General features: G+C 34.5%; 1 protein-coding gene across 10 annotated transcripts in view; it reads left to right on the top strand.

Annotated features, from left to right (window-relative positions):
* Positions 1–17080, top strand: part of SLC4A7 (solute carrier family 4 member 7) — a 105426-nt gene that overhangs the window by 27784 nt on the left and 60562 nt on the right. For all 10 annotated transcript variants that reach the window (XM_032408841.1, XM_032408840.1, XM_032408833.1 and 7 more), the window contains exons 2-3: positions 9730–9811; positions 13520–13666. In XM_032408841.1, coding sequence (XP_032264732.1) covers positions 9730–9811; positions 13520–13666 — 229 coding nt within the window. The remainder of the gene's footprint in view (positions 1–9729; positions 9812–13519; positions 13667–17080) is intronic.

Raw genomic sequence — 17080 nt, 5'->3', positions numbered from 1 at the left:
AGTTAATTTTGTTTTGCAATTTGGGAAATTAAAAATTTGTATGTACCTAATTCCTTCTTTCCCCCCTGGGTCCTCTCAACCTTCCTTTCCTCTCCCTTGTCCCCCGACCCCCTTTTCCCACCTTCCTTCTACCTAAATCCCTATGCTCAGGGTTTTTATAATCCAGGCTGGAGACCTATGGCTGACCAGGATGTTAAGCTCTTAAATACTAGTGGGGAGGTACCAAGATTTTCTACAGGAGGTAAATTTCAAGAGGTTATTGTAGGAATTGCTATTGAACCTGATTGCAGACACTTTTCATTTTGGGTGTGATGTATTGAAATTTTTAAAAATTGTTGACTAACATATTTAAATTTTTTAAAAAGATTTTATTTATTTATTTGAGAGAGAGTATGCGCACATGAGCTTGGGGAGGGGCAGAGGGAGAAGCAGACTCCCCACTGAGCAGGGAGCCCAGGACCCTGAGATCATGACCTGAGCCAAAGGCAGACACTTAACCAACTGAGCCGCCCAGGCACCCTAAATTAAGATTACATTTTATATGAATTTGGTAGACATTTTATTTTATTCGTTCATGTTCAGTTAGAATTTTGTTTTAATCATCTATAGTTGGAATTTTTTTTTCTTAAATTTCTTTATATACCGTTAGAGTAGAGGAAAAAGCATGGACTGAAAAAGACTAGGTTTGAATCCTAAACCTACTGCTTACTAGATCTGTGACTTTGGAGAAGTAATTTAACTTCTTTGAGCTTTAGTTAGAGTTGAGAGGATTAAATGAAATATCTGAAGGTTAAATGTACTATATAATAATGCGTATATATCATCATGTTTAGCATAGTTTTAGCACATAATAGGTGGTCAGTAAGTATTTTTATTTTCTAGAAATCCAGAATAATAGAATGATACTTTTTAGTCTTCATTCTTAAAAATGTTTGTTGAACAAACAATATCATAGAGAAACTAAAAAGAATATAATCCACCCACAACTATTTAATTAATTAATTAATTAATTAATTAGTTAAGTAAGTTCTGTGCCCAATGTGGGGCTTAAACTCACAACACCGAGATCAAGAGTCATATGCTCCACTGACTGAGCCAGCCAGGCACCCCTCACCCAGAACTTCTTAATTCTGTATTTTCAACATACAGCCTTTTACAGTAGTTCTAAAAGTGCTATCCCTCGACCTCTGCCAGTCCCTGAGATCAGGGGATCTGTAAGGTCAAAACTATTTTTATAATAGTGCTAAGACATTATTTGCCTTTTCCACAGTTGTGGAATTTGTACTGAGGGTCCAGAAGCAATGATGAGTAAAACTGCTGGTCCCCTAGCTCAAAACAAGGCAGAGGCACCACACAGCCCTGGTAGGTGTTCTCAGTTTAAAAAATGAAACATTTTCACTTATGAATGTCCTTGATGAAGAAGTAAAAACTGTTTCAGTAAATCTCAGTCTTTGAGTGCACATGGCTTTAATATTCTGAGTGACAAAATAGGAAGTATGCATGAAAACACTTCTGTTACATACTGAAGTACCAGTAATTGTCTGGAGTAAAAGCACTGGTGTGATTGCTTGAATTATGAGCTGAAGGTAGCTGCTTTTTTACTTGAAAGTAACCGCAGACTAAACTGTGATTATTCAGACTTGACATTTGGCAGATATTTCCTAAGAAAGAAATGAAGTGAACCTACCACTTCAAGAAAAACAACTGGTAGTATTTGTTATCAATGATAATAAATCTAGCTTTCATGATAAAACAAGAAATTTGGAAAACTTGTAATCTGCCAGCCTGACTTTGTCATTTTCTCAGTACTTGAACTACTCTGATGAGATTATTGATGATATTAACAAATGCATTTTTTTTTATATCGTATAATGAAATGTGAAGTTTGGAAAAGTTCTAGAACCCAGTGAACACATATTTTACAAATGGGTGAGAGAGCCATTCAAAGTGCATGGTAGACCAATGGATTTCAGTATACATGTACAAAAGTATTCATTTGAAATGGTTTTAGATTCTAACTTGCAAACTAACCTTTAAGAAATGACTACTTTTTGGGGTGCCTGGCTGGCTCAGTTGGTAGAGCATGCGACTCTTGATTTCAGGTTCCTGATCTCTACCTTGGGTGTAGAACTTACTTAAAAAAAAATAAATAAAATTAAAAAAAAAATGACTACTTTTTGAATTTGGTGAACTATCAAAGAAGAATATCCACAGTTACCTGAAAAGAGTATTAAAACATTCCTCCCTTTTCCAACAGAGTATTGTGTGGATCAGGAATTTTTTATATAATTCAACCAAATCATATCCTTGATTAGAGAAGTAGATATGAAAATCTAGTTGTCTTCTATTAAGTCAGGTGTTAGAGATGTGCAAAAATGTAAAAGCCTTTTTCTCACTAAATTTTTTATTTTTGAAAAGGATTATTTTTTATTAAAATGCTATTTGTTTTTTTTTTTTTTTTTTTAAAGATTTTATTTATTTATTTGAGAGAGAGAGAATGAGAGACAGAGAGCATGAGAGGGAGGAGGGTCAGAGGGAGAAGCAGACTCCCTGCCGAGCAGGGAGCCCGATGCGGGACTCGATCCCGGGACTCCAGGATCATGACCTGAGCCGAAGGCAGTCGCTTAACCAACTGAGCCACCCAGGCGCCCCTAAAATGCTATTTGTTAACATGTAATGATTTTATTTTAAATTGAATTTAAGTGTTTTAAAGTTTTTTCAGTTTTACTTCCAATATAGTAAATATAGGTGTTAAACTTGTATAAACAAAGACCCTTTGAAGTCTTCCATAATTTTTAAAGAGATCTTGAGTCTGTAAAGTTGGAGGAGTGCTTCTCATTTTCTTTTTTCTCTTTTAGCTGTTATCTATATGAATACTTTTGGTTAAAATAATTGTAAACCATAATGTGATTTATTAATCTTGTTATTAATATAGTTGTGATAAGTTGGTATAAATATTAGAGTAATGATAAGAAGGCAAAACTTTCTTCAGATGAAAACATCTTTGGGTCTTCCTGAAATTAAGTGAAAGGGCTAGATTTAACCAACTATGTTGTTGGCAGTTTATTCTCTAAGTTCCCTCTTTCTACTCTCACTATTCTCTAAGATCTATCTATCTATTGTTTCTCACTCATGTAGTCATCCCCATATATCCTTAGAGTATGCTCTCTTTTGAACTACTGTTACAGAAAGTTTCAGTTGAAAACTGGTAGCTACATTTCTCTTTTGATATTTTCTATTACTACTTCTCTTTTGGTATGTTCTGTTACTACTAAATGTGTGTATTATGCTCCCAGTCTCTTTTGCTGTGACCCTGTATAAGTTGTAGTTATTAGCTTGGAAGATTAGGTAACTTAGAAGACCGTGATTGGCTGTACCATAAAAGCAACTTAGGAGAGTTCATCTGTGCAAAGCACAGTGACCTAAATCAGATATGTACTCACTGTCCCTGGAATCTTCAAGGGACTTAACTGTATTACATTGTCAAACCCAAGGCATTTACATATTACCATGGAAAGATTTCGCCTGGAGAAGAAGTTACCTGTATGTACCTGGTTGTGATCTTGTGTTTTATTTACAAACAGATTTGACTTTTTCAGTTTACTAGTGAAGCTTGAAGAAATGTCAGGCTTATTAGCACTGGCTTAGAATAGTATCATCCTCTGTGTCCTTGGCTGTGGAAGTCATATGCTGAAAAGAGTAAATCCTTGTGTAAAGTTAGCAATGTTTGTAACATCTTTATTATTCTATAAAATTAGGGTTTTTGATTAGTTAATATTACTTGAATGAAGCTTTTAAAAATTCCGTTTGGCCAAGATATTAGGAAAGAAGTCATTTTGTCTTTAATGGTTAAGTATGTTTTGAATATAAACTGAAATATTTGATGAATCTTTGTGGTTATAATCATAATTTATTGGAGGTGTTACTTTTGGGCTGTGGCCATATGTCTTATGTAATGAAGAAATTAATTTGTGATAGGGATCTTCTTATGCTGTTTTATAACAGATTTTGTAAACCTCAGGTGTCCAAAAAGGATATGACTAGATTTATGAATATATTGTTAAATAATCTTTTAACCTTCTTTTTTTCCTTAAAATTATGCCTTTGACATGTTAAAGTTTGAGTTTTGGTCTTTTGGCCAAGAAAATACACATCACAGATTTTGCTGTCTCAGGTGGAAAAATGACTTATGGGAAGAATTAGTAAAATGTGTTAACGTAGTTAATAAAGTCTGTTTCAGATAGTTTGATTTTGCAGGGAATTCCCGCTTGTGAATTGAATTTTGGTTTTATCATGTGTTGATGGGCTTTTTTGTTTATAAACTGATTTACTACATTTTCAAAATACTGAGTACCTTTGTATGTTTGAGCTTTAATTGTGTTCATAAGGAGTCTTTAAGTGAATCCAGGGTAGATTTTTAGCTGAGTAGTCTTGTCCTTTGAAACATACTCAACATTCCAGTATTAGAGAGCTTACCAAGAATCCTGCTTGATGCTTAGGATATACTGGTGAGCAAAACAGACATGATTCCCCTCTTCTTGGAACTTATTGTTCTACTGGAAGATAGTAGAAAGAGGTTAAAGAAGTAGTTATATAAGTATGTAAAGAATATCAAAGTAGTAGTTACATAAATATGTGATTATAAGTTTTAACAGATGCGGTAAAGAAAAAGTACTGTGTGTTCTCAGCATATATTATGGTGACCTTGGTCTGTTGTCTTGTGGGTAAAGAACCCATGTAACTGGGACTCTATAGAGACCTGGCTTTTAATTTCAGTTCTTTCACCAGCTCACAGTGTAATCTTATGTCACTTAAGCTTTGTGTGTGTGTGTGTGTGTGTGTGTGTGTGTGTGTAATGTATATATAAAATCTGGACATTGAACTGAAAAAGTAAAGCCTGTTGATACCTATGAGTCTGTGAGGTCTCATTCATTAAGATTAGGAATGGAAAAGAGAATTCATTTACCTCCAGATTTTTTTTATCATGGGGAGCCATTTAGCTGTAAATTAACTGTTAAGCTGGAAATTTGATTGTATTACAGTTTTTCATTCACTGATCTATCCCTGGTACCTGAATAATGCTTGGCATATAGTATGTACTCAGTAAGTATTTGTTGAAAGAATGGATGACTTCCTTAATTCCTAGTCCTTTAAGGGAATGAAACTTCTTTCATGAGCTATTGGATTTATGGGGAACAAGGGTATTATCCAGGGGAAGAAGAGGCAAACTGACCATATGCTGAGGGATTTTCTGGCTGTCTCCTGTTGGTTTTCACTAGAAAACTGCAATGGAACCCAAGTAATGATAACCTCATGCTGACTGGAGATGCGGAATCTGGACAGAGCACCTACTGGACCTTATTTCAGTAACCATATACTATTTGATAACCCTAAAATAAGTGATTCATACGTGTTTTTTGGTGTGTGTGTGTACTGATTTGGAACTTGGAATGATTGTGTCTCCCCATAGAAATAATACAATAAATATTTGTGATTTGTAATTTCAAGTAGAAGCCTGATGAGGCTTTCCATTTGTCCATAACTTGGTATTCCATTGGCATAGCCATTCCTCTATTAAGGGACTTTTGGAGTGTGTCCAGTCTTTTCCTGTTATAAGCTGTAATAAATAACCTTGTACATGTGTCATTTCATACACAGAGAATTTAAACTTTCTTTATGATCTTATATGGCTCATTTTTTGTTGTCTTCTTTGTTATGGAGCACTTATAATCTGATTAGTAACCTTATTTTATAAGTAGAAATGGAACAGAAAATTGAAACCAAGGCAAATAATTTTAAGATTAGAGTGAGTCAGTCTTATACTGACATACTTTAGGTGCTTTTTTATTCTTCCATGTATTTGAATTTTCTCAGTGCCTTGGCATTATTTCATTTTAGGAAGGCTTTATAGGCATTGGCTTACATCACTCATTTGATGTTAAGAATGAAAACATTTTGATGTCAGGGGTTGTTCTTTGCTGACTATTTTTAGTTTTCCACTATATTCTTGGAGTTAAAAAATGAAGTTTTTTCTAGATGCAAATATAAAAATAACTGACATTAACAGATTGAAATTTGAATTTATTCTTTTTAAATTACTAAAGTTGAATGTGTTTGTTGTAACAAAAAAAAAATAAACAGCATTTTGATTGTTTCTATGTTATTGTTTTCCTAATCATCAATGTGAGACAGTGTTAGTTTGAAGGTTAGCCTTCCAAATATTTATTACTGTGTAATACATTTTTTGTATATACTTTAAAGAACACAAATGTACTTTATATAGTATATAAACATCCTCTATATTTAGAAATATGGACTGAGGCATTTTTCTAAAATGATAGGATTTAAAGCACAATATGTTTGTTTCAGAAATGAATTGTCCCCTTGAAACATCAATGGCTTTGTCTAAGGGATTTTCAATATATAGTCATATGCAACCTGCAGACTTTGTTGAATTACTTTAATATGTCAGGATGACCAGTTTGTATGGCCTACTTAATGTTTGCATTTATAGCAGATTGCCTTTTTGATTCATGTTTCACAGTTGTTGAAAAGCTACAAAAAGTTTTTAAGAGAAGGGAGAAATGCCGATGCTCGCCCCCTTCTTTACAGTGCTAATCCTGTAAGTTTCTTGTACTCTTAAAATTTGAACTTTAGTTTGTTCTACCAGTTACACGTGAGAACATTCTTATTGAAAACCTAGTCAGTCACAGTAAAATAATAATCTACTTGGCTTTAAGTTAAGTGACTTAAAGCTTCATGGACACGATTCAATGGGAGCAAGCTGGGTGGGCCATGAGAGGATGTGCTGGTGGACAGCCTTTTTTCGGCATGCCACTTTTTGCACATTTTAGGAGTGTTTTTGTATGGTAGATGTTTAGATGTCCAGCTTAAGCTGTTTTTGAGTGTTAGCTAATAGTGTTGTTAGTATATCTAAACATGTAAATATATCTGTAGAAATAAAAGGGTTTTTTTGGTTAGGGGTAAGAGAAAAATGTATTGTTTTGCTTCCTATCTTAGCGAGCGTTCCTGCTAATGAAAGTTTAGAATGGGAGCAGTTAATTCCTTTTAGAATATACAGTATGCTACCTCTTGGGATAATCGTGTTGTAGGAGACTGCTTGTCTCGTACCTGTGCCTGAAATCACTGGAGGAGAGCTAAAGGTTTTAGAGTATGACATGCTTACTAATTTTACTTTCTTGTGGTTTTTTTTGGTGTGTGTGTGTGGGTCTACGTGTATATTTTTGTGTTTCCTACTTTAGCCTTTCCTCATTACTATTGGCGTTTGATTGTTGTGAGGCAGTTTGATGAACCACCCATATTGTTGTCACTTGTCTTTCTTAGTCCTTTATATGAAAATACACAGTCTGTTTCCTACTCCTGTAGATATGGAGCCTTAGCAAGTCATTTGACTTCTCTGCATTTTCTATATTAAATTGAACACCAATCCTTCAAAGTTCTATACAACAACTTCTTGATACTCAACTCTGTTGGATTAAATGTTTGGATATCTAACCTTCAGAAAGTAAATTTGGATATCAAGAGATCTGCATTGCCTTAATGTATTGTGTCTGGTTCTGAATTTTGGGAAGCAAATAGAGTTTGGATAGCAGGGGATTTGTACAAAAAGGTAATCAAATTGATTCAGTTCCTGAATTTAAAGGTTGGAGAATTTAGACACAGAATTTGGATAGCAAGGCACATTTGTATACGAATCTACTTTGTATACATTGAAAAAAGCTATACACAAACGTATGATACTGTAGATCAAAAGTTGGAGGAGACGTTAATAGGGCATCTTAACCAACCTCCTGTTTGGTCCTTTCTTAAATAGTCTTCCAGTTTATGCTTGGACATTGAAATTGGTTAGAAGCTGTGTTCTTTCTGGTTTATTGTTCGAAGTGTTAGAGGAGATCTTGGACAATAAGACCAGCCATAAAATGGGAATGGCTGAAAAGGTGTCTTGCAAAATTTGAAAAGTACTATAATTAGATAGATAAAAAATGTAACTGTATTCTAGAAAAATAATAGTGGGGTATTAATGTTGTAATTAATGTTATTATAATTTTATTATTTAATTCTCTTATCTCCAGTTGTCTCTGTTGCCTGCAAAAGTACCAGTTATAGCATGAGGACCTTCAAAGAGATTGAATTAGATTATTTATTTTCTTTTTTGAAAGCTCTTTCCTTTCCTCCTTTGGAAGGTTTGTAGTACTTTGATTCCATCTGAGCCAGAACATTGTCCCATTTCCTGTTGCCCATCCTTTTGCCTGCTTTGAACACTGGTTTCAGGTTATCCACCTCTTTCTTCATCAAGCCCCCCAGCTCCTTCCAGGTCATTTCTAGATGTTTAGCCTCTTCCTGGGCCATCCTTTTCCTTGCATTAATCTTTTGCATTGATTCTTTGACAAAAGCATTATAGGATAGGACCTCTCTGGTGTGACTGATTTGCTGCATGAGCTTCCATATCCTGGGTTCTTCCGCATACTGCACATACAGCATAGACTGTGTGAGCTGATCTGTGTTACTCTTGAAGTTAGATAGGCTTGTTTAATATTGCCAGCTCTTCTCAGAACCTCTGTATATCTTTCCAAACTCTTGAATGTCTTCTCCAGTATGTCTCCCCAGTCCCTGGCTTCGTTGAACATGGCAGAGTCCTTGTTCACTGTTGCCTGATCATTGTACACTGTTCTCTAGTCTTAGAATGGAATAGACTTTCCTGAGGAATTGGAAGTGGTGATGTCTTCTTTGCCCACCCAATCAGGGTGCACCTGTTGAGACACGTGGTAGTTGTATTGGACAAAGTGCAAGGCCTCCTAACAATGGTGAAGGTTGGCGAGGTTTCCTTGTACAGCTATAGCTGACCCATGCTGGGCAAGGGCTCAGAATGGGCTACAGCTCAGATTGAAGCCTTTTTGAGGGAAGGAATTTGCTCATCTGTTTATATCTGTGCCACAGAATCTTGAGCATACTACTGTTCCTTTCAAAGTTAAGTTAGAAGTTGGGAAGGGAAGGTAAAGCTAAAATTTTATTCTTTTAAAAATAGTCTATGCAGTATTTTACAAAAATATGTTTCTTTTTGTTGAGCTGGAGACGGGAACAAAATTATGAAGGTAGACTTAGACAACTCAAAGTTAGACCTCCTTAAAGGTTAAATTTTGCCATGGCTTTTCCTTTGTAGAAATAAAAGTTCTTATAACTTTGATTGGCTCTTGGTTAATTTACGAGTGGAAGTGATACTACATGTTTAGTCTATAGACTCATTTTTGACCATTTTATGTGGAACCATAATACAATCCAGTATAGCTGAGTTAAGTGTTTCCTTTTAATTAGGGGACCTAAGAGCAAAGAACAACCAAAAAAGCATTCCATATTCATATGTAAGGGTCTCCCTCACCCCTGATTTTCTCTAATTGTCATCTGGATTGTCTTTCTGTTGTAGTGAATACATGTACCAATTATTTAGTAACTTCCATAGAAGACCAATTAAAAATTGTCACCTCAGTTCCTACCATGAAATTTTTGAATAGTCTTTTGTGGATTAAAAAAAGCCCATAAGCCTACTTTAAAAAAGAATGCAGTTAGCAATAATTAGTTAGTTTATAGTTAGCTTCTTTGAGAGGAAGGCAATCTGTTACTTATTTTTTGACTATTTCAAATAATGCCCCTATTAGTAGGTTCTTAGTATATATTTGATGTCATGAGTAAATGAGAATAATTTCTTTTTAGGGTCCTGATGAAGAAGCTGTTGTGGATCTTGGCAAAACCAGCTCAACTGTGAACACAAAGTTTGAAAAAGAAGAACTAGAAAGTAAGTTTAACTTACACTTAACAGGATAAATTACTGATGAAAGTTTGTTAGTGTGCTTTAAATTTTACTGCTGTTTGTGGAAACATTTTGTTGTTATGAGGTAGAGCATACATTTGAAAGAACGTTTAACACTTTTCTAAATATAGTGTAAGGAATAATATAGCAAACACTGATGTAACCATACTCATATCTGCAGTTACAATATTCCTTGATTTCTCTTTGTTGAAAGTATTGATATAACAAAGAATTTAGAATCTGTGTGTTTTTTGTTTTGTTTTTTTTGTTTTTTTTTGGAGAGAGAGAGCATGAGCAGGGAGGGGGGCATGGGGCAGAGGGAGAGGGAGAATCTCAAGGAGGCTCCATGCTCAGTGTGGAGCCTGACGTAGGGCTCAATCTCATGACGCTGAGATCATGACCTGAGCTGAAATCAAGAGTTGGATGCTTACTTAACTGACTGAGCCAACCAGGTGCTCCTAGAATCTATGCTTTTCAGATTTCGTTGGTGGTTACCATTACTTACCTTGGAAATTAAAATACCAAAGTTAAAAAGTCAGTTGATTCTTTTATTTTTTTCATTTCTAGCAGGCTGGGTAATATGTTTTTAGCATTTCAGAATGCCAGACTAATAAGCCACAGTTATTACTAGTCATATAAATGTTCATTTTATAGGTAAGTTACATCAGCCTTTTCAAGTGCTATGATACCTCAGCATAGAATTGTGGAGCAGATGAATTATATATCAGTCTACGAGGAAGAAGTCCTGGCAAATGGTTTCTTCTCTTTTTTTTCTTCTGATTGAAATAATTTTTGATTTACAGAAGAGTTGCAAAGATAGTACACAGAGTGTTCCTGTTATCCTTCACGCAGCTTTTTAAAATTTTAACATTTTACATAACCATCATAAGTTAACGAAAATGAAGAAATTAACATCAGTACAGTTGTATTAACTAGATTAAATTTTGTTCAGATTTCACCGGTTTTCTACTGATGTCTGTGTTATGTTCCAGGATCCAGTTGAACAGTTCGAGATCCAATAGTACATTTAGTTGTCTAATCTCCTTAGTCTCCTCTGTGACAGTTTCTTAGTCTTTCCTTGTTTTTCATGACCTTGACATGTTTGAAGGGTAGTGGTTAGTTACTTTGTAGAATGTCTCTAAGTTTGGGTTTGTTTATGTTATCATATGAACAGACTGAGATTATGGATATTTGGGAAGCATACCACAGAGGTGGTGTGCTCTTTTCAGTGTATCCTATCTGAGGACATGTGATATCAGCGTGACTTATTATTAGTGATTTAACCTTGAACACTTGGTTAGGGTGATGTTCATGACAAATGTTTTGATAGACTTTTGGGGTCTTCTTGGGAACTACATTTTTAAGTTAAAGCCTTCTGTAAAAGCTGGTACCATATAGGGGCAGTAATCTGTTGCTTTTAAAAAGGTGATGGAAAGAGGCAAATAAGTGTTCTCCATATTTACTTTGTGAGATGGAAGAAAGCCCTGTCTTTTAAAATTGTCTTTAAAAATCTAGGCTTCCTAGGGCTTCTGAAAGGAACCTCAGTTATCTAGAAGCTTATGGTTAGATTCTGTGAATTCCAGGTGCTAGGGAAGTTAAAATGTTTAGCAATAATTTCATCAATTCAAATCACTTAGCATATAATGTTACCTCTCAAATGTGTGCAACCTAGAACGTGAAGAGCAGCATTGGGTATGTTTTTTTTTGCTTCCCTTTGTTACCCAAGAGCCTTTAGCTTTGCGTACATGGTACATACCTAAATTTCAGTATTGGGTTTGAGGGAAAGATTACGTTTATCTCAGAGTTTGACTGAATAGCTCTTTGACAGCGTAAAGGTTAAAGAAAAAGGAAAGAAAAAATCATAACAAAGAACACTAAGGTTGATAAGAAAAGCTAAATAAACAATAAGGCTTGGATTTTCATATTCCTGTTTATTCTTTCTAAATTGGAAACTCCCATAATTTATTTTTATTTTGGTGCATTGGGGCTATGTGCCAGAACCCATTAGTTCTAATTGGAGTACAACTTTGTAATTCCCAGTGCACAGTGATGAGAATTTGCCTCTTTAATTTCCACTTTTCTGTAGTATTTAGAAGAAGATAGTTTCACTAAAATTAAATAGTAATATCACTGAGTTTTGTTTTAATTTTTTTAGTTTTCTTATTGAAATATAATTTATTTAACATAAACTTCATCATTTTAAAGTGTATAGTTAATTTTTTTAAGGTATATTTACTATGTTGTGCAACCATCACCACTCTAATTCTAGAACATTTCCATCATCCTCCCCCCTGCCATGCTATATAATTGATTTTTAATTTTGGGATTTTCTGGTAAAATTAAAAAAAAAATTGGTATTTAATTTCTATAGTTTTTTTTTAATCTAGTGCCTACTGTATACTAGGCAGAGTGCTAGGTATTGGAAGATGTTAAAGCAAGTAATTTTAGTTCATTGTATATCTGTAGGTCTAGTTCTCTTTTAGTCTAAATGTAATTATTCAGTTTATTGATATTACTATGTTGGTAACTGAAGCAAGAAATCAAGAGTGTCACCTTTTTCAAACTTAGCTGGGTATGTGTGTTTCGGGCAATTCAGATTTTTTTGCTGCCCTGGATATTTGTAAATGACTGCAGAATCGCCATGAGTATTGATTTTGGGGTTACAAATGAATTTTGGCAAGTTGACAAATTTGAAAATAAAGAATTCACAAAAAGTGAGAATTGAGTCTACTTTCAAATTTCATCTAAAGATGAAGACCTTGAGTTTCTTGAGGTATTTATTTTCTGACCATCTTGTGGAATTTGTTAGGAAAAGAATGCCATTAACTACTCATATTTCAGCATGTTACTTTTTAAAGTACATAAGGGCAAAAAGCAGCTCCGTGCCAGAGGCTTTTGCATAGTTGCAAATTAGTTAAACTTGTAGCCCACCATGCCTTTCACTCCACGTAGCTTAGATAGGAACATTACTTAAACTATTTAAGAAATCAAGTTCATGCCTCAGTATTTGACATAGTGCTGCTGGCTTTCTAGTTCCTTGATTAAGTTTTATTTAGTGGACAAAAGCAGAGAATGCCTTTCATAACCATTTCGTTGGTCACAATACAAATTGAGAATCCTGCAACATCAGCAGTAGCTTTTTAATATTCCAGAAGCATATGATAACCTTATTGTATTGCTTTCCCCAACCAGTCTGACAGTTTATGCCCTTTAATTGGAGTATTTGGATCATTTACATTTAATGTAGCTTTCAGTAATTTGGACCTTGCTGATTTGGGATTTCCAAAACTGTAATTAATAAATATTTACAAATATCTGCTTATGAATATATTTAATTATCATTAAAACATATCTCTTAAGGATCTCTGTTAGCTAGGGTTGACATCAAAATGTAGATGGAATAAATTTATGACTACATAGTATGATTTCAGAAAGGCCAAGCTCTTCTTTCCCAAAATGCCTTTTTAGCCTTGCCAAAGTAATGCTTACATAAGTAACCTGTTTTATCAGTCAGTGGTATTAACCCGTGACATAGCATTCTATTTAGTGTTCTATAAAAGAAAAGAACAGGAAATAACATTGTTAATTACATGAGCCTAAATATAATTCTTTCTTATCAAAGTAAAATTTGGTATACATTTGTATATTCTTTTCTTTTTGGAAAATCAGTAATGTTTCTGAACCTTTGGCTAGGTCATCGAGCTGTCTATATTGGTGTTCACGTCCCATTTAGTAAAGAGAGTCGTCGGCGTCATAGGCATCGTGGACACAAACATCACCACCGAAGAAGAAAAGATAAAGAATCAGATAAAGAAGATGGACGGGAGTCTCCTTCTTATGGTAAGAGAAAACAGTAGTTCTTTGTTAGCACCTTAGAATTCTTTCCTGAAAAGGCTTATTAAAAAAGTAGAATATTTTCTTTCTTAAATTTTATGTCTGCTATAATTTAGACACATTATGAACCTTGAAAAATATACTAATTGAAGTAATATTTTTTCTCCAAGGAATATACTAATTGAAGTAATAATATTTTTTCTCTATTATATATTTCATTATATGTGGAATGAACAATTACCTGGAATCTTCAGGCTCCTGGATGAGATTAATTTTTTTTCCATTTTTAAACACATTTTTTGGCTAGAAAATTTTATCCACTAAGTTGAACTCCTTGGTTATCTGGGCAAAAAAGTGCTCTGATTTGATAGTACTGTCTGTGAAAGGACAGATTTTTGTTTGAAAGCAGAGAAATACAGAAGTGCCCCTAGAAAGTGGAAATCAGAAAGAAAAAAGGCATATTGTAGGGGAAAGAGAATGTTACAATGAATATTGATAGCACTGATTTAAGTGGCCCTGAGACATGTGAATGGTGAGAGCCAAAAAAAATAGCTGTATAGCCTGAGGAAGACTCTTAGGACATTGCAGTTAGTGGACATGTAAGGCATCATTATTTTTTTTTAGGACATCATGGGCCTATATGGCTATCTCTACACCATGGGTTCTAATGTGTGCATTCTAGCAAAGTTACGTGAGCTGTACTTGTAGGCACTTGTGTGCTATGCTAAAGGAATGTTTTTGTGACGAAGAGAAAAGAATCCTATGGGTCATATAGCTACAACATAAACATAAGAAAATAATAATATATTAAGTGCCAATTCTATGCTAAGCATTCCACCAAGCCCTTAACATATGCTCTTTGATTTAATTCTCTCTGCACTTTTTATTTTTTTAAATTTTAATTTTAATTCCAGTTACTTAACATACAGTGTTATATTAGTTTTAGGTGTATGATATAGTGGTTCAGCAGTTCCATACAATGCCTGGTGCTCATCACACTGAATGCACTCCTTAATCCCCATCACCTATTACCCATCCACTACCCACTTCCCTTTTGGTAACCATCACTCTGTAGTTAAAGAGTCAGTTTCTTGGTTTGTCTTTCACTCTTTTTTTCTCTTTCCTCATTTGTTTTGTTTCTTAAATTCCACAAATGAGTGAAATCATATGGTATTTATTTTTCTCTGACTGACTTATTTTGCTTAGCATTATACTCTAGCTCCATCCATGTCATTGCCAATGGCAAGATCTCATTCTTTTTTGTGGCTGAACAATATCCCATTGTATGTATACCTCATCTTCTTTATCCCTCTCTGCATTATTTAAAAGATGGGTATTTTAATTTTGTAGATGGAGACACTTCAGCTTAGAGAGACTAAATGTGATGGGAATCTCTTAAAAGCCTGTACTAAGAGATAGTACATGGCCTAGTACACGATGGCCTAGTACAATATTAAGTGGTCACATAATTAACAAAGGTCCTGTAGGTAGCAAAGGAAAAACCAGTACTAATTTCAGAAAGGATCACTGGTGGACTTTGATGATATTAGGTAATTTAGAACTATTTTGCTCCTCTGTATGATGCATCCATCCAATTTAGGATATTGTCTGCTATTCTGAGTAGATCATTATGTTTCCCAATTGATGTAAATAAAAGGGCACATAATGTTTTTATAGAATGCTATCTACTAAACTAAGTATGGTCACTAGGATAGGTGGTTTGATGTTTCAAGCTACGGTATGACATGTGAAGTCTAAATATAGTGGTTTGAAGAATTTAGTGGAGGAAATATTTGTGACTTTTTAATGGAATAACTATTCTTAGAAAAGTTTTATGCCACTGAAGTAGGTTTATTTTGATTTTAACTGCCAATATGTATCCAAGAAATTGCTATGAATGATGTCTCTTTTTTCTGGTCCCCACTCTCTAAATGTAGATTACATAGGACTTTTGCTTCTGGTATGATGGAATAACATGAATTTTCCCTCTTATTTTAAACAATTAAAAAAGTTGATAAAATATATAAAACAGTAATTTTCAGGCATTGGACAACACATTGTACCATTCTGACCTCTGAAAGAGGGTAGGCAAGTGAGATGAGCCTTATGCTTGCCTGAGCATATTACCTAGAGACAGTTTCCAGGCCACAGCACAGGGAGGGGAATCTGGAACAGAATCTTGCAGGCTCTTAGAGTTGAGACAGAGGTTGGAATTTGGGAAGGCCAAAGAGGCTAGTCAGGTATGGAGTGCCAGAAGAGTAGAGAGCTGTACACAAAGAGGCTTCCAAAGGTCTGAAGAGGGATCCTTTTGAATCTTTGAGTACTGGTCTGGGCTAAAGGAAACTTCTTGAGGCCTGGGAAATGACCATCAGAAAACAGTAGGCTAAACAGTTCTTGGATATCGTATAAGACTGGGAATAGGGTTTATTCTCATCAGACAGAGAGGAAAGACCTTGACATACAGGGCATTGTGTAGAGTTCTCAGAAGGTTATTGCCTTAATAGTGGGTCTTAATTTTACACTAAAAGCCGCAGTGGATCTGTTCTAAAAATTTTAAATCACGTCTTAAAAGAATTAGATTAAAGGTCGTTTCCAGGGTAAAGTATAATACTACTAAAAGATATGTAGTAAAATCCAGCACCTAAGCATATAAAAGTCACAATATCTGGTATCTGCAAATTACTTGAAATATGAAAAGTAGGAAGATATGAGCCATAACTAGGAGAAAAATAAACCAGTAGAAATGCAGAAATGGCAGAGTTGATAGAATTCGAAAGCAAGCATGTTAAAGCAATTATAACATATCTGCTTTGTATGTTCAAGAAGATAGAAGAGAATGTGACTGATGAGCAGAGAAGTTGAAAATGTAAGAAAACCCAAATGGAACTTCCAGAGATGAAAAATACAGTCTCTGAAATGAAAAAATACACTAGGTAAGATTAATGGAGGATTTGACTCTACAGAAAAAAAAAAAATCAGTGATTTTGAAGACATGGTGATAGACACTACCCAAAGTGAAATAGAAAAGACTGAAATGAATAAATAGAGCATCAGTAATTTGTAGAACAATATCAATTAGTCTAACAAATGTATAATTGTAGTGGCAGAAAGGAGGGTGGCAGAAAAAAATATTTGAAGAAATCAGAGTTTAATTTCTAAATTTAATGAAAACTCTGAACAAATAGGTTCAGGGAGCTCAGCAAAACCCAAGAAAAAACATGAAGATAATCACACAAAAGCACATACAAATTAAATTGCTGAAACCAGGATGTCACAATCCTATATGAATATGCATGTAATAACAGCTTCAAAATACATAAAGCAAAAGTGATAAAATTGAGAAGAGAGATAAATTTACAGTTGTTGGATAAATTTAGAAAAGTTATAGATTTCAACTCTCTTTTCTCAGTTATGGGTAAA

This window comes from Phoca vitulina, unplaced genomic scaffold (genome assembly GCF_004348235.1).
Source record: "Phoca vitulina isolate PV1807 unplaced genomic scaffold, GSC_HSeal_1.0 scaffold10, whole genome shotgun sequence".
NCBI lineage: Eukaryota > Metazoa > Chordata > Mammalia > Carnivora > Phocidae > Phoca > Phoca vitulina.
The sequence above is the reverse complement of the archived record's forward strand: the minus strand, read 5'-3'. Positions and strand labels throughout refer to the sequence as shown.